At 35.3% G+C, this 27,158-nt stretch overlaps 3 protein-coding genes across 3 annotated transcripts; 1 reads left to right on the forward strand and 2 right to left on the reverse strand.

Annotated features, from left to right (window-relative positions):
* The first annotated feature begins 6,680 nt into the window (after positions 1-6,680).
* LOC110687739 (ER lumen protein-retaining receptor) lies at positions 6,681-14,016 on the forward strand. Its single transcript, XM_021864366.1, has 6 exons — positions 6,681-7,123; positions 9,060-9,325; positions 9,430-9,545; positions 12,330-12,403; positions 13,414-13,477; positions 13,558-14,016. Exons 1-6 carry the CDS (start codon positions 7,033-7,035, stop codon positions 13,592-13,594), a joined length of 648 nt encoding a protein of 215 aa, XP_021720058.1. The 5' UTR covers positions 6,681-7,032; the 3' UTR covers positions 13,595-14,016.
* Positions 14,017-14,681: 665 nt separating this feature from the next.
* LOC110687740 (small ubiquitin-related modifier 1-like) lies at positions 14,682-17,703 on the reverse strand. Its single transcript, XM_021864367.1, has 3 exons — positions 17,438-17,703; positions 15,432-15,581; positions 14,682-14,970 (listed from the first exon to the last, which is right to left on the reverse strand). The coding sequence occupies exons 1-3, from the start codon at positions 17,546-17,548 to the stop codon at positions 14,911-14,913; spliced, it is 321 nt and encodes a 106-aa protein (XP_021720059.1). The 5' UTR covers positions 17,549-17,703; the 3' UTR covers positions 14,682-14,910.
* A 2,998-nt stretch (positions 17,704-20,701) lies between these two features.
* LOC110687660 lies at positions 20,702-27,146 on the reverse strand. The gene is made up of 6 exons (XM_021864287.1): positions 26,862-27,146; positions 25,688-26,696; positions 24,638-24,888; positions 24,469-24,542; positions 24,097-24,235; positions 20,702-21,141 (listed from the first exon to the last, which is right to left on the reverse strand). The coding sequence occupies exons 1-6, from the start codon at positions 27,144-27,146 to the stop codon at positions 21,109-21,111; spliced, it is 1,791 nt and encodes a 596-aa protein (XP_021719979.1). The 3' UTR covers positions 20,702-21,108.
* Between the last annotated feature and the right edge of the window lie 12 nt (positions 27,147-27,158).

The raw sequence follows: 27,158 nt of genomic DNA on the forward strand, positions 1-27,158 counted from the left end.
TATGTTAATATTGTAAGATGGTAAGATATTACTATTGGCCTTGATGGAAAGTTGTATGTTGTAGTACGTCGGGCATTTGATATCAAAAGTGTCTGATACAACGAAAGACCATAGGTTTGTATCCATTTAGCTTTTGCTAGAGCAAAGGTATCATTGCAATACCTATAAAAAAAATTAAGATTGAATTAGATATTTTATGCAACACATTGGCCATATAAAAAAATTAATATCAAAGTGGCAGTTGATTTGGTGACTCTAATTAGGATAAAATTCTTAAATGTACGTGTAACACCCCCGATTTACTTACGAATAATAAACAAGAATTAAAGAAAAATAAACAACCTTTATATAAAATTGCGGAAGCATACACCTAAATCGGAGGTATTACCGCCACACTCAACAACTTGTCAAGTGCTAAGGCTTACAAAATCCCAATAAATACAACCCAATAAACTAGGTGAGCTATTTATACAACTTTACAAACTTGTTATAACAGACTAATCGAAATACTTGAGCTCCTTTAGCTACGATCACTCGATTAACCTGTTTAGACTAACTTGACTGCTCACCATTAAGGACAAATTCCAAAATAGATCGTCGCAGGGCCACCATAAAAAAAAAGACATGGCCGCAAACACAAGTAGCAAAGAAAACAAACACACACGTCAGCAAAAAGCTGAGTAATCACCACTTATCAAAATACAAAGAACAATAGAATAATTAATATAATTAACTCACTTTAACAATGTAGTTCGAAACTACATTACACATATACACCTCAAGGGTAAAATAACTCCGTACTCTGAAAATAACCTTGTCAAACTCAACCTCAACCTCAACCTCAACCTCAAATAATAATACAATCCTTTACTCAATAAACTCATCTAACCAATAAGTGTGTCATGCTCTTTGTTCAATACCTAGCCTTGAACATGGGTAATTCGAATAAATAAACCAACAAGTATAAAAACTTGAATACTCTCAATAACCAGAAAACACCTCTAACCATGACCAATATGGGTCAAATCCCATTGTAGGGGACCATAGAAAAATATAAATAAAGATTGTACCTCATTCTTAACTCATGATCATTATCTCCTTACCAACATGCCAAGGACTAAGGTAATTAACGCCGAGCCTCAAACCAAAAATAAAATAATAATTCTCAACCTTTGATCTCATAGTCTGATCAAATCACCATTCACTGGCTAATAAATAGTATCTCAATAATGGCACAGGTTCCCAAATTATATAACATGACATACTCGATTCATAAAATATCTCAACACTTATAGAGCAAAATACTAGTTCCCAAATATAATTACACTACTAGAAAACAGGCCATTTCCAGCGGAAAAAATCCGTCGGAAACACCGTGAATTCCGTCGGAAAACACTGTTTCCGACGGAATTCCGTCGGAACGTGGTGTCGGAAGACCTTTTGTAGGAAAAATGGTTGTTTCCGTCGGAACAGTGTTTTCCGACGGAATTTCCTCGTAGGAAGGACAGTTCCGGTCACCGGAAAGTCCGTCGGAAATTTCCGACGGAATACAAATCCGCCGGAAACTTCCGACGGAAATTCCGTCGGAAATAGCAATAAAAAAAAATAAAAAAAAAATCCACCACCACCCCAACCATCCTACCCTGCCCAGAACACCCCACGCCACCCTGCCCAGACCACCCCACGCCACCCTACCCAGACCACACCACGCCACCCTGCCCTACCCTACCCTGACCTAGAGCCACCATCCAGACCACCCCACCCTACCCTGCCCAGATCCACCCACCCTGACCCAGACCCACCCACCCAGACCACCCCACCCTACCCTTCCCAGATCCACCCACCCTGACCCAGACCCACCCACCCAGACCACCCCACCCTACCCTGCCCAGATCCACCCAACCCAGAACCACCAAATAACCCACACACCACGAACCTTACACCACCCACACCCACCCTATCTCCACCTCGCCACCCCTGTTTCGGGGTTTTCTGATGTCCTGCGGGAGAGTTACAATTCCGAGACTGGAACCGGACGCCTGTACCTGCAAAACAAACGGATGCTCCGGATGATTGGAGATCCGCCTCCGACGGTCAAGTTAGTACTTGATTAAGGAGTAATTAATGCAGAAATTAAAGTGATTGGGTCTCTCTAGGTGAGAGTGTTTAATGTGTGTAAACTGCGTCATCCCCCTTAATGAGGATTAAGGGAGGTATTTATAACCTCGGGAAACGTGCCAATCCTAGGTTTAGGTTAACCTTGGGCTGATTGGGCTTCCCTCGGAAGTTGGGCCTAGGTGGCCTACTTCTCCATTAGGCATGGAGTATGCCACGTGTCATGACATAATAGGTCCAGGGTGGACGAATAAGCGTGTGCCACGTGGCAAGCCCTGAGAGGTCCAACTGGGGGACACTTGGCAGGACCTGATTGGCCCACGTGGCGCATTCCGATTGGTGGGAGCAAAATCCCCTAATCAACCCCCACAACCACCATATCTCCACCCCCACAACCCACAAAAACCACAAAATCGAAACCAAAAACTTAAAAAAAAACCGAAAAAATCAAATAATCGAAACCACAAAAACCAATCAAACAAAATCGAGACCACCAAATCGGAACAAAAACCACAAAAATCGAAATAAACAATTTATATATTATATTGTCCGAAAATCCGCAAAATTACAAACTTAAATTACAAAATTTAAAAACTTATATTACAATTTCATCATAAAAATCATTATAATCATAAATTTCTAAAAAATAAACCTAGATCTACATATATTTCCGACCTTGTAAGTGTTGTTGAGCGGCAGTGGTTGTTGTTGTTGAGCGACAGTGGCTGTTGCGGTTGTTGTTGTTGCGGTTGTTGTTCCGGTTGTTGTTGTTGTTCCGGTTGTTATTGTTGCGATTGTTGATGTTGATGAATAGAAGGAGGAGAAGGAGAAAGAGGAGAAGGAGAAAGGAATGAGTTAGAAGAGGAGAGAAGGAGAATGAGAGGAGAAGGAGAATGAGAGGAGAGAGAAAGAGAAGAAGAGAGGCGGGTTGCTGTAAGAAAGAAAAAAAAAGGAGAAGAGAGGCGGAGAGATGGGGGTGGGTTTAGGGTTTTTTTTTTTTATTATTTAAAAAAATTCCGACGGAATATTCTGTAGGAATATTAATTTTCCGAGGGAATATTCCGTCGGAAAATTCTGACGGATTTTAATTCCGCCGGAAAATTAATATTCCTACGGAATATTCCGTCGGAAAGTTCCGACGGATTTTAGTTCCGCCGGAAAATTCCGTCGGAAAGCCTATATTTTCCAACGGATTTTAATTCCGTAGAAAATCCGTCGGAAATTTCCGACGGATTTATATTCCGTCGGAATTTCCGACGGATTATCTTGCCCGTCGGAAGAAGTCCGTCGGAAATAAGCCTATTTCTTGTAGTGTTAACTCACAACTTGAAAATAAACTCTGCATTAATAACCCTAAAACCTCAATATAACAATACACCCTATAGCAACAACATAAAAAAAAATAACCTAGCATAATAACACAATCAATCAAGACAACAATATAACAAGAAAATTAAATCAGATTATATCATAAAATTATATACATCAATCATACATATAAACTCAAGCATATAAATACCAAATTATACAATAATAATATAAAGCAATAATTATACAAACAATTCCATAGTAATTTCGTGTGATTACATATAATAATAAAAATAATACAAACGTCTCCAAATTGATATGATTTAGTGTGATTACCTTTCAAGAATTAACACCCAAATAATAACTCTGTGCAAAACCACAGCAACTCCATCTTCGATCCACGCAAAACATGAGAAACCATGATGGGTTTCTAAAGTAATGATAATATATATAATTATGAGATTGATCATCAAAGAATTACATTAGGAAATTGGGTTTGGTGATGATGCGTGGTGTATGGTGATGGAAAATTAATCTTGGCTAAAAGACAAGATCCTTTTTGTTTGTTAGGAATAAAGATGGAAATCACGACTATTATACATAAGAAAGATTAATAATTAAGCTAGGTTAACAAATATTTATAGTTTGGTAAACAAGAGTCCTACTAGATATAAAATAGGGTTTAAGATATTTTTTATATGATAACAAAATAGTGTATAAAATTGAATTTATAAAATAATTTAAAATATCTTATTTTAGCCATAAATATATCTGATAAAATCTTAAAATATTCGGGTATTACAATACGTGATGACATGATGCTACCCCAAGTATTAAGTAATAAGTGGTGATCGACTAATTCATTATTTATCTATAATACAAAAAAAAAAAAAAAAACATTATTACTATAATAAAAATAGAAGAAAAAATAGTGTACTACTACTAACCATTTTGCTATAGCATCGGAAGCAGAGTCATATTTTTTTTTTTTTCATATGAGTCACTATTGGCGGGGATGAGAACCGATCCCAGGATCACCTGGAACCGGGAGGGAAGCTCTTACCAACTGAGCTATCCCTCACTCTCGGAAGTAGAGTCATTGTGGATGATATATAATCTTGTGTACCTTCCGGATGTCAAATGTAATGTACCTAAAACGTAAATTTAGAATACCAAAATTAACATCAAATAATCTTTTGTGATACTAAACCATGGTATTTTATAAAAAAAATTATAAGTAATCAACTTTACCATTATAATTTTGAAGCTGGACACTACATGCAAGTAAAGTGAGATTTTGGTCAGATTCTTCTACTGCTCGTTCACCAATTTCGTTGAAAAAGTAATTCCATATCGTCAATCTCATTGTAAAAAAAACAACAAAAATGCATATAATTCAGGATTTACATCGAAATTGAAATTAAAAGTAGGATAAAGATTAAACGAAGCATAAAATTAGGATAAAAATTGATAGAAATATCATAGTATACATCTTGTACAGAATATACTAAAAATATCTTAGCTTTTTTTTATTCTCTAAACTTTAGAGTTAGGTGTAGTACTAATTTTTCCCTACGACTATTATTTCATGGGTAGTAGCCTTAAATTGATATATATACATACCTTTGATCTAGTAGAATAATATCTTGCTTAATGGTACCCGTAAAGTCATTTCGGTGAATCTCACTTGCATATATGATTATTCCCGCAACATCTAATTCCCAAACAAACATAAAAGGGTAAGATATTAATTAAAGAAATATTGAATATATTTATAAGAAAATTAATAGTTTCTAATTAATAAAGGTAGTATGAAATGTGGTATAAAAACCTATCACAATTCCTTCAGTGCGTTTAAATGACTTTACATCATGTAAAGACACCAAGTTGTAAGAGTACTTTGGAAATTCTTCAATATCAGTATCAACATAGGATATTTTTGTTTCATTAGTTATGTTGAGTTGATACGGATTATGAACTGTTCGTAACCAATCATCAACTTGAATAACTTGTACCCTTTTAAAACAATACACGAAACCTTCTTGTAATTTGCCAATAAAATTATCAATATCTTTTGTAAATATAATACCTTGAATGGGTTCTCCCTTTAAAAGACAAAAGGAGAAATGAGTAAGTATGTGATTGTGGAATAATATAACAAAAGCATTGTAAATTTGGTTTGATAGATTATTTAACGATATGGAACAAAAGAAAGATAATCAACTAAAGATAATGAAGAGTAATAGATCCTAACGTAACTACTTAATCATATATTATATTTTATATATAAAATAAGATTTCACTGTTAAGAGAAAAAATAATTTTTAAAACAATGTTTACATACCATAGCATCAAGAAGAACCATCTTCCAATTTTTTTTATTATTTTTGAGATGCTGAATTTCGTATAATCTAATTATCCTTGCCTTCACATTCCAAAATTTTGAGTACGGGTTCAAATACATGAAAGGAGCGTATGCAATTGACATCCTGTTAATAAAAGATATGAAAATGTAATGGAATCTAAATTATGTAGCCAAAAATTCTGCTATAAATGGAAACCCAAAAAAATTGATACAGAAATTTAAAAAAAAAAAGAAGTAAGTACGTTCTACTTACTTTACGTGTATCTTTAATCTTGTAAATAGCACATAGCTTAATAACACATAGTAGGATTTAATATTAAGTGAAGAATGAAAAATTAAAGTTTAGATGGGAAAAGGATGAGTAGTAATGCTTTTCTCATATTTTGTTTCTATAGGGAGGAAGTTTACTGGTAATTTAATAGTGGGGGAGGTTATGTTTTAATTTATTAATTTTTTTTTATTATCTATTAATTTTGTTACCAGTTGAAAAGTAACTGTAATTTTTTTTTCTTTTATATTTCATTAATTTTATTTTGTTTGTAATTCAGTAACAATTTAAAAAAAAAAGGATGACTAAAAGAAGATATTTTTAAAAAACAAAAATTCCCAACCAAAAGTGGGAGTTCACTTTAAAGAGTAACATAGATACAACATTTAAGATAGCATTATAGCACGACCCGAAATCTAATCCAAACCCAACCTGTTAGCCCAAATTAACAGATTTATGTGTAATATACGGCATAAAAGTCAAACAATCGCAAAATTGATAAACTTCACGAGTCAACATATTAAAACCTTTTATTTCTTAATCCACCAAATAATCAGTAAAACACCCCCCAAATTAAGTATGACCCCAAAAAATCCTTTTATTTTTGTATTTTCATGAGAAAAAAAAAAAAATAAAAAAAAATCACAGAACCTTCTCAACCCTTGAACAAAACAAAAATAACAGTCACATTCTATCAGACTTGCAAAAATGGTTTTCTAGTGTCCGAAGTCTAGTCTAGACCAACCTTTCTCTCCTCCTATCTACTCATTTCATTGTATAATTTCGACCTAATAATCCAATCTAGAAGAAAACTACAATAGCACTGTAGAAATAGGGGGAAAACCCTAAAATTTATTCCCAATATTTCCCAGATCTTTCTAGATCTAAGCTAGAAAACGATCTGGGGTACTAATTTTTTTTGGGGTTGATCTTACATTTTATTTATTTTGGTGGGTTTTGATCGAAATTATTCAAGATGAATATCTTCAGATTAGCTGGTGATATGACCCATTTGGCCAGTGTTCTTGTTTTGCTTCTCAAGATCCATACCATCAAATCATGTGCTGGTAATTATTCTCTGAAATTAAACCTCATTCTAATGCAGTTTTTTAAGTGTTAGTTTGTATGAAATTGTTGTGTTTCTGGGTATTTGTAGATGATTTGCATTTTAAGTTTTGCCGTTATTTTTTTTTTGTGATTTGGGTCGTATTTTTTTAGGGTAAATTGTGGAATTTAAGCTCGTAGGTGTTGATGGGTTAATTATGGTTGTGATTATTATGTGATGGGTATTTGAAATGAGTGTTGAAATGAGTGACTTTTGTGGAGCTATATGTGTGTTTATCTTATTGGAGTTGAATTATGGCGAATACCTTAAGATGGAAGTAATAATGTGGAGTTTTAGCTTCTGATATCGGCAAGGTTTTCGATTTTGGTTGTAGACATTCCAGATTTCCAGAAGGTAATGTGCAGGGTGATTGTTGTGATCAGCTAAGAAATTATGGATGTTTGTTGGTTTTGATAATAGTGAAACTTAATGGGAATTCCTTGGCTCAAACAACTAGGACCTCATATGGGTTTATCCGTTTATGTCCATCTTCTTAATTAAGTTTAATACTGTCGAGAATAGCTCAGTTGCAAACTGTAGATAGTTTCCCTTTTGTGTATAATAGGGTGCAAGTAGAAATCCTATTAGAGATTGGTCAGAAAGGTTGATAAGATGTGAATCCATAGGTCTTTACATTGTTAGTACAGGTACAGCACTACAGCTATATCCTTCTGTATGAAGGGGTGACCATGAGAACTTATGTTATACCATATGGATTTTTGTTAAGACTTAAGATGCGTAGGTTTGTGGTGTGGTAACCTGTTGAGTATGACCTTATGAGCTTAGTGAACTTGTTCTGTCTATTCAATAACATGTTTATAAACTAATAAATTCAGGTTATTATCCACCTTCTGAGCTAGTAGCACCGTCTCATGTTTTAAATATTGTTTGAGTTTGCTTTGAGTAAAATCACTGGTACTACATAGTTTGGAAGATACACTCAACTCATCTGTTAAGGAGACATTTCGCCGAGTTCATGCAATTCTTGCTGATAATCAATCATCATAAATTACATGAATGATTAAGAAAGTAAAAGGAAGAGCTTTATATATTAGCTTATACCTATCCTTGTAACCCCCAAGGAAGGGAAAGAGAAAAGATTTAATATGCCAGAAAAGTAAAATGTCAAGTGCTAAAGTGAAGCTCCCGTTTTGTATCAAAGTGAAATTCTAAGAGAAGACCATGCTACCAGTCCTAGTTGGCACCAAAGAGAAGGGAAAGCATTTGAACAAAAGGAATTGAAGAAAAGTTTAATGAAGTAGATTCCTTATTGTAAGTGGGTCCAATATCCAATCCCCCAATGATGTAGGAGACTAGTCCTCTACCATTTTTCTACAGGTCCTTCCTTATCGAGGGTATAGACTTTCTTTAGTATACCATATCACGCACCTCATATAGGAATTGGAAATAACCTAAGATTCAAAGTCCTTTATGCATATGTAGAGGAGCATGATCTCTTTGCTTTTGTTACCTTTAACCATTGCCATTCTCTTAATATTGCTTCTAATTCGTTGGACTTTTATGCTGCTTATTTTAATGCCCTTGGATGCGGCTTACTGGCTCTCACTCCCTTGAAAACCTGGATGCAACTATTTTACCTTGCTGATTTTTACATGATTGTGTATATTCAGTATGTATGTATGTATGCGGCATATGGCCATATTTCTTTGTTTATTCATGTGAGGTGCACTACATTTGCTATCTATGATCCAAGTGCTGCATATTTTACGCATCAAGGCAGTTGTGAATTCTTGTGTTCTGATGATAGTGAATGGACTATTAATTAATTAGGCTGATGTCTCCCTTCTATTCAACTCTCTACTTGCTATTTTTGCTATTATTGTTTCTAGTCTAGTTGATGTTACATATTGAGATTTGTACTTTGTCACTCTTTGTAGGTGTTTCTTTGAAGACTCAGGAACTCTATGCAATTGTTTTTGCTACTCGCTACCTGGATATCTTCACAGATTTCATATCAGTGTATAACACTGTCATGAAGCTAATATTTCTCAGCAGCTCCTTTTCAATTGTTTGGTACATGAGAAGCCACAAGATTGTCAAGAGGTCATATGACAAAGACCAAGATACCTTCCGACACTGGTTCTTAGTATTGCCTTGCTTGCTCTTGGCTTGTCTTATCAACGAGAGATTCAATTTTAAAGAGGTAATGTATTTATTGCCATCACTATAATATTTAAGAATTTTGGCGGTATGCATGAATGAGAAATTGTCTCTTTTATTTCTCATCTGTGTATTACATGGTTTCAGGTCATGTGGACATTTTCCTTGTATTTGGAAGCAGTTGCCATACTTCCCCAGCTGGTATTGTTGCAGAGAACTAGAAACATTGACAACCTGACTGGACAATATGTGTTTCTTCTAGGGTATGCATCTGCTCATGCTATGTTACTTCGTATTTTAGCTTGTAACTATATCCTCAAAACATATTGATAGGGTGGAGGGGGAGGTGTTACTTTGTAACTGAGTAAATGACTAAAAAATTAAACTCTTGATATCTGCTGTATCATGTTTGATATTGACTCTTATTTGGCGGTATTTTCATGCCTGTAAGAAGCCCTAGGAACTGTTGTCCACGTGTTTGTCACAATGTTTATATTTCTTTGCTCCACTGAGCAGAGTCATCTTGGGGTTTAGTTCTAAGTTACTCTCAGAGTCAAAAGTTCTAGTTGAGTGGAAGAGAGACAGTGAAAGAAAGAGGGAAAAGGGTTTGTTCTAGATACTAGCTATTATTATTGGTGCTAGCCAATGATTTATTCTGGTTTCCCGTTGGAAAATGCGTATTGTGGTAGAGTGCTACAGTCTGGTGAAAGCTGTACTGAAGTTCTTTGTAGATAATGTTTCTATATATTTTATAAAAAAATTGACCTTCTTTTACTAAAGGGAAACTGGCGGAACAAACTATAACTGATAAGTGGAAAATAATTCAAACTATAAATTTTGCTCGAAAAAACATTGCATCAAAATGTGCAAAATGATATAACCGCGATTTCTACAATCTTTGAATATGTTCCAATAATTTCTACAATCTTTGAAAGTTTGAATATGTTTTCATTTTAAGACTAAGGCTTTGTTGTTGTTGATCAATAAAATTGTTTTTCCAAAAAGAAATAAAATTCAAAGTTTATTCTGAAATATAGTTTTATTAATTTTCAAAATAAAAAAAATTTGTTGTCAGAAAATTCTCTTAAGATTTCATCAAATTGTCTCATCAGTTTGTACATATTTGTTGATACTCCCTGCGTCCCTTAATTTTTTCCCCATTGCAAAAATATGGGTCAAACTTTTAAAACTTTGACCATGAATTCTCGTTGATCTATAAGTGATAATATATTCATGTGAGATCTTGTTAGAATTGTCTCATTGTATAGTTTATTAATATCAAATTTTTAAAATTTTTACGCTTATAGAAATAGAGATATATGCGTTTGAAGAAGTGTCTTGGAGACCATGAAAAGTCAAATGGGGCAAAAAATAAGGGACAAAGGGAGTAGTTCATATTAGTTTGAGGAAATTTCATTGTTTGAATTATTTTTCACAAACCACCATACTTTGGATTATTTTCCACCAATTTTCTTTTCCTAAACTTCGCTCCTTACCTCTTGTTTGACCATCTTGTAGAATTTCTGGGTCTTTAACTGGGTGAAGTTGTTTTTTATTGGCCATATCTGTGGTTTCATACTCTCACCGACCCCTTGCAAGTGGGGGCATTGGGGTCGTGGAGCTGTATATATATATTATTTCCATGGTGTGTAATATTATGTTCCAAGTTCCAACTCTTATTTCATAGCCACTAAACCAACTATATAGGTCTAGTAAAGTGGTTGTGCGGTCAGTAATGAAGAGATGGAACATGAAGTGAGACACTTTAATGAAAAGATAATCCAAATTGGTTGTGGAGAGGGGCAAAGAGCCAAACAAAGAGGGTAAAGATGGGTGGTAGCAGGATTGCTGATGACTGGTGGGATGATTGGTGGGAGTGTTGGTGAAGGAAGTAAAGAGCCAAGGATTGGTGTAGAAGGATAGAAAAACTGGTGAGGATTTGTGAATCTTGTGGGTTGACTTTATATATATATGGAAATGGAAATATCCCTGGCTTGACTTTAGAAAGCTGATGATTTGGATATGGTCATGCTAACTAGTTAGTGAACCAGTGGTGACTACAATCTTAGATGACTTGACCATACTGTTCACTGACCAAAGTTGGGGGCTTTGGTCCATCACCCATATGTTTGATTACCTATCCAGGAATCTTTTTCTGTTTAACTTTGGTATGTATTTTCCATGTTACTAGTTTGGCTTAAGATTGGCTCTAGGTTAGTCGTTAAAGCTTTTAAGGTATGATAAGTCCAATCACAGGTGATTTAGTAGGACTGGCGGGTGAGAACAATGGCTATGATTGGTTTGATCTATAGCTACTTCTGTGTTTTAAATCATGACAAAAGTCAAACAAGATACGAGCGTCAAACTACTTTGTTTGCTTTTACAATCACTGTGGAGTATTAAAACACAATGAAGAAAAATAAATGTTTACTTAATGTTTAAGAGCATATGCAGAGTGAACTTGTAGACCTTTTGAGGATTTGTGGAAGCTAAAACATTACTACTGCTGTTAGTCTTTTTTTAAAATGCAACATTTTGACCGGCACATTTGCTAAGAATTAACTTTGGTTATTATTATCCGTGTTTGTGTATTAGTTATAATTATAAATAAAGATGATATTGTGAAATTATACATTGTGACTAATACAACAATATATTAGTACATAATAACATACGTTTTTTTTTTTTTTTTTTTTTTTTTATATATATATTTTAGTAAAAAATAAAGTCAAAGTTAGTGTATGAATAGTGCAAAAGTAAAACTGTTGCATTTTAAACAAATTGGAGGGAGTATTTGTGAATGAAAACCTACTGATAGGTGAAAAGGTTCCGCTTATCTTACTGGAGTTTATATTGGAAAGTTTTGCCGCTTGATTACATGAATGATAATGTATATGGTAGCCGATGTCTCATGATATGTCTTCTATGTGGGTGTACTTCAAAGACTTTTTATCTGCTCAACTAGCCTGCTTTTCCCTTCAATTGTCTTTTCTTTTAAACCATTTGCAACTTTAGTTGGGTTTAATCAATGACCATCTTTCATGCAGGGCATATCGTTCATTGTACATCCTCAATTGGATCTACCGCTACTTCACCGAGCCTCACTATGTCCACTGGATACGTATGCCTTATCTCTTTCTATTGTGTCCTTCACTTCTTCCCCCTTTGCATTGTTATATATTATGGTATCAGTGCATGCGAATATGCGAGCAAACTTTAGATTGACTTCAGCATTGTGTTTTATAGCATATATTTTATCAGCTGTATCTATCAGATCATACACGTGTTTACCTTCCCGGACTAACATGGACATTTTTTGTCAATAACTGTTCTAATGGCATTTCTTAATGTTTTTTTTTTTTTTTTTTTTTTTACACTTTTGAGCTTTTCTTTGACCTGGATTGGACATGCTATTGACGTCGAACTATTTGCGAGGCAATATAATGTTCTTTATTTATTTCTTCATCTGTCGTATGCATTCTACCTTCTTATTATACTTCTCTCTCACCATATCACATTGTTCCTGCTCCTAATGGGTTTTTAGCTTTGGTTTGTTGCACATACTATAGGTAGTACGACTCTTTTCTTTTATCCCCTAGATTGTTTCTAGTTTTCTACCTTGCTGTATGATCATAGTTTAGGAAAAGGTATCCAGTTGCTACTCCCCAGTGTTTGGTAAGAAATTGATCTATATTATTTGCAACACTGTTTGGTCTTGGTGCCACTTAAAATCATTGTGTATATGAAAGAATTTGAGTAGGGAGATTTACATATTTAAACAGTAAGTGGGGATTAGAGGTATTTGGGGTCATCATCCTCGAGTTTCTGTTTGTCAACATATGTTGCCAGTGGTGTGTATTTGATTGGATTTGATACATCTATTGCAGCTTGCCCTTTAGAAGCCGCCTACTTCTGTTTCAGGTTCCCTCTCCTTGATTGCATGTATTCTGTTGCCTATGACATGTGTGCATGTGATCTCGTGCAAGAACAAAGCAACTTTTATATGCTTAGATAGTTAGATGCATGTAGCTTTATTTCTCTTTTCTTCATGCAGACAGATCATTTTACCCGGAGTAAGAATTTTAACATTCTTTCATGTGTTGATTGTTGTCAATGTTTTCTAAATTGCAGCATGGCTAGCTGGGATTGTTCAGACACTGCTTTATGCTGACTTCTTTTACTATTACTTTGAGAGGTAAATTGCTGATCCATATTGCACATATCATCACTAACCATTCATGTAGCATCATCTGACAATTTTCTTTTCTATTGCAGCTGGAAAAACAACCGAAAGCTCCAGTTACCAGCTTAAGCATTTCCAATAACTTGCCTGGGTTGCCAGTTGTGTCTTGAATTATTGAAAAATGAAAAAGTATGGCCAACATTTCATGCAATGCAAATATGCAATGCCCAAGATGTGTGATTTCATGAACATGGTTATCCATTTACGTTTAGCCTAGCTCTTTTTGTCAGCAATCTGGATATCACTATGTATGTTGGGTTTTTGCAACTCTCAGAACCATGTATACACTCAGAATTTTAGATTTTATTTCCTGTCTAGTAAAGGCATTCTTTTCTTCTTCAAAATAGTGGAGCTGAACCTTATATAGAATACACGAAATGTCTGAAGATTTCTTGTAAATGTTCTGCCCGGCTTTTTATCTGTCTGCACCAAGATATTTCCCATGTTACACGCCTCATATGGTTATCATAAGATCTATTGGACGAAGCTTTCTTATAATCTCATCTTAGGAGATCAAGGATTATATCAATCGCCATTCAAATACTGTTAATTTAATACTATTCAATTCTCATACTTCATGCTTGGGAAAACTATCCTTGATCTCTTTATATAATTTGCTAACATGATAATTTGGCTAATTTTGGCTGTTGAAAGCTGGTCTTGAAATTCCAATTGAAAACACAGTTAATTATTGAAAATTTTGCTGTTGAAACATGAACTTAAGTTAGATAAAATGTGAAAAATTTAGATTAAGGTTAATCGGTTAAATAGTGAATGAGAAGACAGGGAGAAATTGGCAGAGATTAGTTTAGTTCCCAAAAGCTGCATTTTGCTTGTTATCGTCAACCAGATATCTGCTCATAATAATATTCCCAAAAATTTTAACTCCACAAGTATGATCTGAAGTAGGATTTCGAAGAGAAATTTTCACGAATGTGTTTTCGGTGGAGATAAACACCCGAAGTGCGCACCCCAAACTATACACAAGTTGAATATCTCACATAAACCACTAAATTACCCGTAAACTGAACTTGAATAGCCCTTATCAAGCATCATCAATTCATCATAGGGCCCTTTTCTTTAAATAATTTATATATAAACTAATTAACCCTAATCTGAACTTATTTTTCATAAAAATAAAGAAGGTAGAAATAAATAAAGTGAACAAAAGTACTAACAGGATTAGAAGCAACTTCATAACTACACAGAATAAGAGTGCATATCCCAGTGGGATAGCTAGCAAGGAGGAGATCACTGTTATCTACATATAGCTCAGTCAACAAAATAAAACAGAACTCAGTAGCAACTCAACTCTCCCTAAACAAAGCTAATAATAGCATAGCATACTAATAATACTAGAATCCATTATCCGTGGCATAGCTCCATTAGTTCCCTCCAGTCTGGTGCAACATTGCATCAATCTCGTCACCATCTTCCATCTCCAGCTGAAACAAAAGATTAACCAAACAAAGGAAAATAAATCATTAATACAAAGTCCCCACAAAGAAGAAAACATTACAAAAGGACCAGCTGTTCACATGAAATCCATGGGACAGGAATACATTCAGATCATGTCATTTAAATTAGCATCCAACAGTATGAGTCTTCTCTTTTAACATGTTTAAGAAACTCTGGTCAACCAGTTAATGTTTAGGGAAGTTTCATCCCTTTGTACTCGTAGCTTACATGCCAACCCCGGACCCAACCCTTTATTAGATTCATTAATAAATGAGCTTGTGACACAGGTTGTTCAAAAACAATTTGCAAAAATACTCCTTTATGATTACATGTACTTGCAATTCTATTATCATCTTAAATTCATAGTGGGAGATTGAGAGGCATGGTCAGCTGAAATTCTATAGAATGACAAACAAGAACTAATTATATTTAAAAAAAAAGCAATCACCTCATCAGGAGTCTGTTCTCCACGGAGTCGACGACCATCAAACAAGAAAGCAATGGATTCCACATCAACAGATTGACGGTCACAGTAAGCACCCATAAGCTTCTTCAAAGCTGTTGTACGCTTGGTCCTAAAGAATACCTCATTGCCATCCTTTAAGAGAACAAAGAAAAGAGTTAACCAAGACAAAAGCAGCGAACAGCAATAACAAAAGAAAACAAAGACCATTTGCACACTCATAATTGTACATAAATCCAACATACAGGGCCAGCAAACTGTGAAGTATAACCATAAGTATCATTAATTTCTGTCGCCTCACACTTCATTGATTTTCTATTCACAGAAAAAAAAAAATCTACTTATCTTCTTTCTACCATCCTTTCATCCTTCCCGGCCACTATGTTTCATACACCATTCAGTTTTCCCGAAAGTAATCTGTTAGCAAGAGTACTTCCAATAGCCTATACACTAATGTATTTCCACAAATGTCTTCCCTATTTTCTTCTAGAACTCTGTAAAAGCACCATATATTCACACAATCACACTCTTCCATTTCCCTCTACAATTAATACCCTTTCTTCCTTGTTCTTCTACCATTTATCACACTTTGATTTAATTCTGCTTATGATTCCTAACTTCCAATGTCAACCCACGTTAAAATATATAAAATTTAGAGACTTAAAAAATCTTATTTTTATTTTAAATCTCAAACATTAAAACATTGCAGTAAAATCCCCTCTACTGCCATATCCAAAGCTAGGATAATGAATATCCGATTTTCCATAATCTAGCCATTTGCTTTTCTTCTAATTAGTAATGGTGAATTGGTGATGAGCCATATTTGGATTCATTTCGTTATATGCTTATATAAAAGATGAATAACAAGAGAAAAGAAAACAAAAAGAGCGAAGAAAGAGCAGCTAGAGAGGAGGGTGCGAGAGCAACACATCTAACTTTTGACATGCTCTATTTTTCTTCCAAAACTCAACCAACAAAAGAAGAGCCAGTACAGCCAGAAAAGTATGCCTCCTTGTTTACTTGGTGAATTGAGGACATAATAGGGACAGGCAGAGAGCTACATTTCAGGCTTGCCAGATTACTACATATGAGATCATATCAACAAGACGCATTGCGACAACTCTAATTCATCAACATTAACCACTAAACATCTAAATGATCCTCTATTCAAAAATACCTCCTCTATCTATACTATTCTAGCGGTGATTCGTGCACAATAAAAGCATCAAAGCATTTATTACTAGCGCAAATACCACCTCATAATCACATCTAATCAAGTCATAATAACTTTATTACTAAACTATTAATGATAATTAATTTCAACTACGTTCTCAAATCACAAAATATCAAAAGCATTGAACTGCAGAAACATCAAACAACATATCATCCTAGAACAAAAAACGTCGAATCGTTAACCGTTATTCGATATCCACTGCACATAATCTGAATTTGAATCTAAATTTGACAACAATTCACAAGCCGCATAAAAAAAATTAATTTTAACTGAATGATCATGAAACAAATAGAACAGTAAAATATACACATAATTGCACAAAGATCAACAGAATCAAAATACAAATAACATAAATTAAACTACTTAGATTTGCATGCATGATAATAAAAACGATTCAAAAACAGCAAATCTCATAATTCAATTTCATCAACTCATCCAAAACAGCAACAATTTTACAATTATCTAATTCATCAACACAAAAATACAAATTTAACACCCAAAAAAAAAAAAAAAATCAGCACAAAAAAAAAATACAAAATTAACACAAAAATACCAACAAAAAAAACATATAAATTCACAAAACAGCAACAATTTTACAATTATCTAATTCATCAACACAAAAATACAAAGTTAACACCAAAAAAATAACCAATAAAAATTAACACAAAAATACCAAAAAAAATATATATATAAATTCTCAAAAAAAAAAAGAAAAAAGAAAAAAAAAAGAATCGCCTAAAATTTTAAAAATAATTACCTGACCTTTAACCTTAAGATTAATATGAGTAGATTGATCAGGAGCAGGCTTCTTATCCTCATTAAAAGCGCTATTACCTCCATTGTTGTTGGTATCATTTTCTCCAGTCATCTTCAACCTTCAAATTTCAAACCACAATTTCTCTCTCTTAGGGTTTTATCGCAATATTAAAGAGCAAAAATCTGAAATCCTTTGGAAAAGTGAAAATATTGAGTTCCTTAAATACGAGAAATTGTTTCAGTAACCCTTTAAACTTAAACCTCGAGGTTTTTGCCAAGTGTGAAATAGAAGGAAGCCCACTCGCGTGATTAAGGTTCAATGGTATTTTCGTAATTTCGTAATCCGTAAAAGAAGTTTTATCCGAATCTATGGAACTATAAAGTGACGACAAAACACAAAAAGGTGTTGCGTTGGGGTACACGCGATAATTATTACGTAGAGGGATGATCTAATACGTAGAGGGATAATTATCACAGTCGATGTATTTTTGGTTATTTTTTTATAAATTGAATTTAAATCTGTTTTGAATTCCGCGCGACTTTTTTTATTTAATTGTTTTTTGAAATCCGAATATTAACCTTTTTTTTTTTTTTTTTAATTTTTTTTTTACAAAATTCTACTTACTACGTATTGCAGTTACACCCTTACAAGCAAGGTTGCACCGATACGGACACGGACACGGGTACGATATGGACACGGCAAAACGGCAATTCTAAAATAGGGAATACGGGTACGGCAAATAACAAGACAAATAATATATCAAAAAAACGAGATTTTGACAACCTATTCAACAAAACACTAGATAATTAACCTTAAAACAAGTCATTTACCGTAGGTAAATAACGTTCTCCTAATTCACATACAATGATGTGCTATGAAATGTGTTTTGAAGGCGCTCGTATTATAACTCTTACCTTTTTCTCTCATACTTTACCTTAACTTTCTAATTAAAAAAAGTTAGAAAGATGAGGTGACATATCAAAATGCAAACCGGATCGTATCATAGTAGGATACGTTTTGTCTCAAAGTGTCTAAATATATTAAAAAAGCGGATGCAGTTTTTACGTGTGTCTGTCGTGTGTCGAACGAGTGTCGGTGTTGGACACGGACACGGACACGGCTGTTGGACGAAGTGTCCGTGCATCCTAGCTTACAAGTGTGTTCTTGTCAAGATTTTTTTAAAGCAAAATAATGGCCTTCTTTGGTAAAAAGGTTTTTGGAAAGCTTTTAGTGTATTAAGCCATATTAGAGGATTGACCATTTTAAAAAGCTAATTTAGATGTCTGGTAGATAGCTTATTGAAATATCTTTTTGGGCTCAAAAAGCTCTTTTCTCTTTTAAAAAAAGCTCATTATAATAGCTTTTTTAAGTTAGCTTATTGAACAATTAACTTTTTAGGTATTAAATACACTAAAGTAGCTAACAATTAACATCTATTTACCAAACACTTTTACAAAATCAACTATTTACAAACAGCTAGTCAAGTTAACTAATGCAACCATTTAGTCAAACCAGCTCATACAATCAGTTGTATCAATCAGCTACCAACTAATTACAAACAGGGTCAATGTCAGATAAATACAAGTTCTAATACATAATTTTAAAATTTTAATATGATAAACTAAATTGAAAACAACACACAAGTTTTCCGTTTCAATATCATAAGTTTAAAATGGTTGGAACCTTGTCTAGGAGTTCTAAAGTTAAATGCTAAAGCTTCCCATTACGAGTTCTCTTTGTAAACATATTAATGTATTATCTTGCATAGTTGCATGGACTTCGTGTTGCTCATGTCCAATATTAGATAATTATATATTGAATTGTATATAAGCATTTACCGTAGATCAATGTTATTAATAATTGATTTAGCTTGATATTTACTTGAAAGTGTATACTCGATCGAGTTGTTTAACCATTTGCTAAGCTCTTCGTATTGTTAGGCCCCCTTCAATATGGGACTTGTTAAACATCGCCCGCGTTTTTCTACATAAAGCCCACAATTTATAAAATTTTGACAACTTTGCCCTTGTTCTAATTTTAACCTAAAACGAAATTTTGTCTCACCCAAAATGTGGAACAGCGCCGGATCGCCGAGGGACACCAAAGAGCCGCCGTCGTCGCCGGAAAACGAGGTCTGAAGTGGTTAAAAATCAAGTTTTGGCGGCGAACGTCTGGCCGGGACGCCGCCACCGTGGAGGTGGCGCCTGGCCAGAACGCCGTCACCGTGGCTGGGGCGCCTGGCCAGGACGTCATCACCGTGGCTGGGGCGCCTGGCCAGGACGCCGCCACCATGGTAGTGGCGTCCTGGCCAGGCGCCCCAGCCACGGTGGTGGCGTCCTGGCCAGGCGCCCCAGCCACGGTGGTGGCGTCCTGGCCAGGCGCCACCTCCTCGGTATATTTTTTTTTAAATCTTTTTTTTCGTTTTGGTTTTTTTTTTTTTTTTTTTTATTTTGTTTGAATTTTGATAAATTTGAATTTTTTTTAAAAAAACAAAAAAAAATATTAATTTATTTTGAAAATATGCTTTAGTAAATTCAAAAAATAAACAAAATTAGAAAGAAAAAACCAAAATAATAAAAAAATTTAGGAAACAAAAACATAATAAAGAAAAAAATTGCAAAGAAAATCCAAAAAACAAAATACATTTTAAAAAAAAAATTAGGAAAAAAAATTTGAAAAAAAAAAAAAAAAAGGCTACTGGCGCCTGGCCAGGACGCCACCGCCACGGTGGCGGCGCCTGGGCAGGACGCCGTAACCACGGTGATGGCGTCTTCAGTGGACGCCGCCACCGTGGCCACGGCGTCCTGCCCAGGCGCCGCCACCGTGGCGGTGGCGTCCTGGCCAGGCGCCAGTAGCCTTGGTTGTGGCGCCTGGGTGGGGCGCTGCCACCACGGCCCCTTCGCGATCCGGCGACTTTGTTTACTTCCACCGCGAAACCGCCTCCGGTGCCGCCACTTCCCGTTTATTAGCCATAACAGTGTGTTTTAAGATAAAAGTGTGTTTTTGATGTTGAGGGCAAAAATGTCATTTCATTTCAAATTTGTGGGCTTTATGTGGAGATTTGCGGGCGATGTTTAGCGTTTCACTTCAATATTGGGCTGGCGCATAGCCCCAATTGTTTAGGGGAATAATGTTTTCTACATATATAATTTGAGCTCTTTAGTGATTTTGTAGATGGAATGATGTATGACACTGAACATCTCAGATTCTCAACATAACATTTGTAATAATACAGTAATCATATATTCTAGGAATAATGTCTCAATATGCTTGGTAAATAACTACAATCATGAATTTCTTTGCCATTTTTTGGAGAAATGACTCAATAGCTCTTCTTGTATAATGAGCAATTGCAATACAAGAACATATTTCACTTACTAAACAAGGCCTTTACTACTAGAGATACAGACTGCAACATATAAGATATCTGATCATATTTTTTAATACGTGGAGACACTGCTCACAATATAGCCAGTCAGTCAGTCACTACTCACTAGTATATATTACAACTTGGGGGGTAATACCAAACAATATTACCATTTCTCTGTACAAAGAATTAGACAAATGGAATTAGTTCGTAATTAGACAAATGACAACGGTACATAGGTTAGCTTGGTGGATGAGATGTATATTCATCAACGTTTGTACAGGAGAGACTACCTATATTCCGTTCAATCGAAGTGCTCGTGATTTTCAGGAATTTGCTGTGAGAAGATTTCAGGAATAGTCAATATTGTTGGTAATATGTGTCAAATGAAACATGAAACATGAAACATGAAACATGCAACATGCATGAAGCATAAGAATATAGTATGCTTTGTAAAAAGAATTTAGCTACATGCTCTCAGTTTACTGAATTGAAAGCATCCAGCATGGTTTTAGTTTTCTTTTTTTTTTTTTTGAAAAAAAGCGTGGTTTTAGTTTTCTAAACATCATTAGAACTTTAGAAGATTTCTCAACATATTCTTAATCTTCGGATTCTTGTGAATTTGTCCTTTGATGAGTGACATTTATGCCACTTCTAGGGGTAGTGTTTAGGTTATTTCCGGATTTATTTTCTTCTATTTTTCCCTTTTATTCTCTTGTTTTCTTTTAAATAAAGTTTCTAGTTTATTTCGTAATTTTTATATGTTTTAGTTTAATTTCTTTAGTTAATTAGTTTTTAGTTCATTTTCGTATTTTATTTGCTTTGAGTTTATTTTATTTCGTTCTTTTTCCTTGTACTATATTTACTTTTGTTTATTTGTTTAGTTTCAAGGTTGTTTTCTTATTTCATTTTATTTGATTTGATTTTATTGTATAGTTTTATTTAATTTTTATAGTTTTAGTTTTATATGTCGTAATTTTATTTTTGTTTATTTATTTTCATTTTATTATTTATTTATTTGTCTCGGTTTTACCCTCGGTTACGTTTGAGTATAGGTTAGAGGTAGTGGTCCAAGTGAAGCAATCCCACCAATCCAACCACCACCATACACATTGCTGCTGCCTCCACTCACCACCAAACAACTCCCCTACCACACCTGCACCACCGCAAAAGCTACAGTAGCTGCAACCCCAACAACAACAGTCAACATCAACAGAACCTCAAACCACCTGACCACCTCCCTGCCATCACCAATCACAGCACCACGCAACCAATTTCCCTTCTCCCCCGCACCTCCAGCCGCACCGCTGCTGCCACCATACAAACCGCAACAATTACCAGCGACAGCCCACCAATTCCAGCCCTTTGCCGCCGAACACCGCCCAAATTACCACCCACGCAACTCTACTTCGCACCACCTCCCAGCTCACCCACACAAACAGCACATCCTCCAATTCGCCACCACACGACACCAGCTACAAACCACCGCAACACCTTACCTTCATTTCTCCTGTTTCACGGTACCAACTACACCACCACGCTAAGCACCTGACCGGCCCGCAATTTAAGCCCCCAGCCGCTCTCCTCTCGCGCATATTTCAGCCACCAAAGCAGCCCATAAATGTCGCAAAATCAGCGCAAATCGCAGGTTTATTTGGGTCGGGCAAACCGTTGAGAAGTTCGGTCAAAGTGCCAAAAAGTGCCAAAAGAGTCAGAAAGGGTGTGTTCGACCGAACCAACCCATAGTTCGGCCAGACCAACCCTCGGTTTGACCGAACCATTTCACGAGCTTCGCACGTGGTTGTTGATGAATATCGAATGGTGGTGATTTGTTGACGCCGATTCTTGATGAAAATGAGCGGTGTGGATTGAAGGATGATGATTACTGATGATGTTTGATGGTGAGCGGAACAGGGGATTATGTCCCCTATTGGAGCAGCTCAATTCGAGAAGAAGAAGAAGTAGTGGTCTGACGGTTTGGGGGGATTTATTTTTAATTTTGTTTTCCTTTTCTTATTTCTTATCTCTTTTATTTTCTTTTGTTTCCTCCTTATTTCTCTTTTTCTTTTATTTTATTCTATTTTCCTAGTAAAATATAAATACCAATTTTGGGGTAATGAAAAAGAGATTAGTTTTATTCTCTCTTAATTAATTAGTCTTAGCTCTCTCTAGTTTTTTTGGGTTTAGTTTAAGAGTAGTAATTTGAGAGAAAAAGTGAGGGAAATCAAAGAGAATTTGTGGATTTTTGATTATCAACTAGTGACAAGATGATTTGAAGATTTCCATAATCAATGAGCTTTTCTCACTCTCTCTTCTCTCATTTTATTGTTTATTGATTTTATTTATTGTTTTTGATTATTGTCTTTAGTATTGCTTGTTAATCATGTTGATGCTTGTTAATTTGTTGATTAATCTTGTTATTAGCATGATTAGTGAGTAGTTCCCTACTAATAGATGGTTGTGGTGTAGTTGGATCTTAAGCATGTTTTAGGGTTTTAAATTGATTTGTTTGTGATTAAATGCTTTGTTTTCCATGTCTTACCAATTATTTCATTTGAGAGGCCTATCAATTGTTGTAGTTGGGTGGATTGAACTAGATTATGGCGATAGCGTGATCTAGGAATGTCCATTGAATGATTTGCTTGATTTGTACCTCGATTCGTGTGGCTTATGACGATAGTGTAAGTTGTACTTGAGTTGAGAAATCAATTAACCCCGATAGGCGGTTAGATTGTGCTTTAAATCATTGACATGAGTTGCTTAGTTTACATTTCGATTTAATTTCATGCCTTATTTATGCTTGAGTGAATACTATACCTAAACCATTTCCCTAAGTGTTTTTATTTCTTGTTTTAGTGTCTTTAGACTTTAGATTACTTCCCCTATCCCGAACTAGCTTAGTTGTTGATAACATTTGGTGGTGTTTAATCGTTTTCTGTGGTTTGACCCCTATGCTTACCTTATACTCGTATTAGGTTTATTTAGGTTTTATAAATTGTATTTGATTTAGGGATAATTGTTTGACGACTCCCTTATCATCCTTGGAGCATAGTTGGCTTATCTTTCGGCTTTTTAAGCAAGAGTTGTATTTCTCTACATGAAGTGATCACCATGCAGATTAGTGGTTATGAATTGCCTTAACTCTGTGCTGTACTCCATATTATTAGGTTGCTCAAGATTTGTACTAGCTCATATTTGTAAAGACATATTAATGCAAATAACAGCAATGTAGTGTATAAACAGCTTTCTAAATCTAAATTAAGTTGATTCTGGAAATGCACAGAGCAATTACCTGTTGACAGCCTTCCTCAGCAGGTGCTTGCTGAGAAGCTTTCAGCCCTGATGATGGAAGCGCTCGCTGAGAAGCTTCCAATCCTGATGACAATAGTTCAGACATGCGCCTTATGTATTCACTGAGGTGGTTAGATGTGCTGCAGTTCCAATAAGCATTGAAAAAACTATGCCATTAATATGAGATCAAAGCAGATAACTAAACAGCTTGTGGAATTTTCACAAATAAATGCTGAAAAATTGGCTATCCCCTAAAAGCTCCACTTATAACCAGATTTGGTTACGAGATGTTGCCATGTAAATTAAGTCCTCTTATTTTGCATTTATAGGGGAAAGGTGTTAGAGATATACCGAAAGGAGAAAAGGAACACACCTAAGTCTATGTCGGTTGCATGAATCCAAGAATGCAATTAATCCATACGAAATACTACGGAGAGAGCGAAACACCTGCAAGATGGAGTCATTCTCAAACAATTGCCATTTCCAAAACATCAAACTTGACCTCTCAACTGCATATATAAATAGGCAATTGATCAATCTACCTTTGAAAACAGATCTTTCCACAGAGAACTCCACATAGAAACTTCCGTTGTGGCTGGCTTTGCTTTAGATAATCGGGTAGCCAAATGACCAACCTCAGTTGCTTTGCTCATTATGAGCATCAGCATTTCTTGAAGATCCTTGTACATGCTACCAAAGAAAAAGGCTGCATGATTTCCCATGGGAGAACACATCTGAAGTGGAACTTGACAAAGATCCCAAACGGAGGCAAAAATAGGACTAAAAAATGAAACTGCAAGCCAAAAGAAGTTGAAAGGTGGATAAATTATAAATTTAAACAGATCATCTAGAAATAACAAATACGTACGTATTTGGCATTTTGGCAACAAGATATATGAGAAGAAACAGCGTATATAGGTAAAATTTTCAGTTAAGTGCTGAGTGCCTAAAATGGGTTTCGGAGAACTTTTCCTATGTTCCAGTAAGATATGTTAATCAGACTCGCCAAAAGTGTTTGTGATGTTGTTGCCAATCTGAGGGTTTGGTGTACCTAGAGGTAGTTCATCTGAGTGTATAGTAAATGGATTGCAAATTTTGCAATTAATATGGATTGGTCCATCGTTATTCTATAATATAACACAAATCATAACCATGTACCAGTAGCCTTTTGAACAACTAGCAGGGTCATCAATTTTTATTTTGAATCAATGGCCTCTAAGCAAAACATGTTAGCTAATTGGCCAAAAAACAGGCAAGACATGCTAAATAACACGAAAGAACTACATAAAATTATGCTGCACCAAATTGGAAAGACCGGCAATGGTGGAGGAAGGTGTTTTAGTGTAATAGGTAGAAGAGTGTGTCAGAAAACATTGGTTGCCATAGATAAGTAAGAAAATGTGACATCAGTCATATTGCAGTAATAAGGATGCTGATCAAGCTAATGCTTTATACGAAGGCAAATACATGAGCTGATGCTGGGGATTGGGGAGAATGCAGAAGAAACTATGGAATCTAAATAACAGTCCTAGATAGCAAGAATGAATTGTAAATTCTTAAGAGAACGTGATTTTATTGGAGAGAAAACATACCTATAATTACAATGTAAGAGTACAGAAGCTGGAATGGAGAGAGTAGAAGCTCAAATAGGTCAACAACTAGACTACATAACGAAATCAAAGCAAATGACACCATGCTGTAGAAATCTGATCCTGCTTCACATAGTAGAATCCATAGAGGCGAAGTGAATTCCACTAGGTCCTGTAGTGGTTCCATCAACGGTTTTGTTAGTAGCAACAGCAGCAGTTTCAAGACTTGGCCAATTTTGAGAGACCATCGCATTGCTTTCTCAAAATTCTGAATGAACAACATTGTTCCTAGATATCTGACTCTGGAAATCATATCCCAGTCCTCTATCCAAATAAATAATGGCCCACAAATGTGTGATGCTGCGGCCTTCAATACTGGGACATTCTTATAAAGATCATAAAATCCAATCACACAAGTAACAAGAGAGATTAATATATAAAGCATTCTCACTAGAGATCGCATCCAAGGTCGATAAACTTTGCAGAATAAAGGATATGACTGAAGGAAGACAACCCATGAAGGAAGGCCTGACTCGAGCAAAGTTAGAAGTCTTAGATCAGAAGTTATTATTCTTTTGAATGTAAAAGGAAGGTCCCTGTCATCAAAATAGAATTTCAGTAGAGTGTCCTTATAATGCACAGGTTCAATATCTGTATCCTGTTGTCTTCTTGGTGTTTTCTGCTCATTTTGTTTCTCTAGAAGCTGATGCTCACAACAAAGATCGGGATCAGTACCCTGATGGGTGCATTCTCTGACATCAAAATAATCATCAATTGACGAACTCTTGGTATGCTTTCCATGTCCTATGAGCAAATCATTAAAAGTGATTCTTACTTTTTGTGGAGATTGTGAAGGAACTTTATCGTCGAGGGACATTAGACACTTCCACAATGATTCAATCTCTGATTGGGATCCTGAGAACCATGTTTGGATACAACTAGAAGCTTGGTCAATGCTGTGGAAATCCCATTTTCTCATTGATTTTACCTCAAAAGCCATTGATATGTCTGACTGGCAGCAACAGAGTGATTTAACTAGTTTAGCAAGTAGAATGCTAAGTTTTTTTTGCATCTTTGAAGTAAGCATAATGCAACTACACAAAAAAATTCTATTCAAATGCAGATTCGCCGTAAATCTACTGTTGATGACTAATTTGACTAATTTAGCACGGAGTACCTGAAGCTCACTGAAGTAGTTGATGCCACGTATATCCTTCCAGTAAACTTCGAACACTATGAAGCCATGTAAAGCTACATGTAAATCCACCAAAGAGAAAAAAGCTTGTGCTCTCCACCTCTGAGAATTGACAACAGACACCCACCTGTACAATTTCTTCCTCTCATCTTTTGATGAAATCGAGTTATCTTTGTAGCGTGCACTGACACGCCTTAACAAAGCCCTAGAGTTTTTGAAGGGTGACGTCCTGTACTGTGTTAATGCAAAAACCACAATGAGCACCATACACCCAAATAA

This window comes from Chenopodium quinoa, unplaced genomic scaffold, assembly GCF_001683475.1.
Source record: "Chenopodium quinoa cultivar QQ74 unplaced genomic scaffold, ASM168347v1, whole genome shotgun sequence".
Taxonomy (NCBI): domain Eukaryota; kingdom Viridiplantae; phylum Streptophyta; class Magnoliopsida; order Caryophyllales; family Amaranthaceae; genus Chenopodium; species Chenopodium quinoa.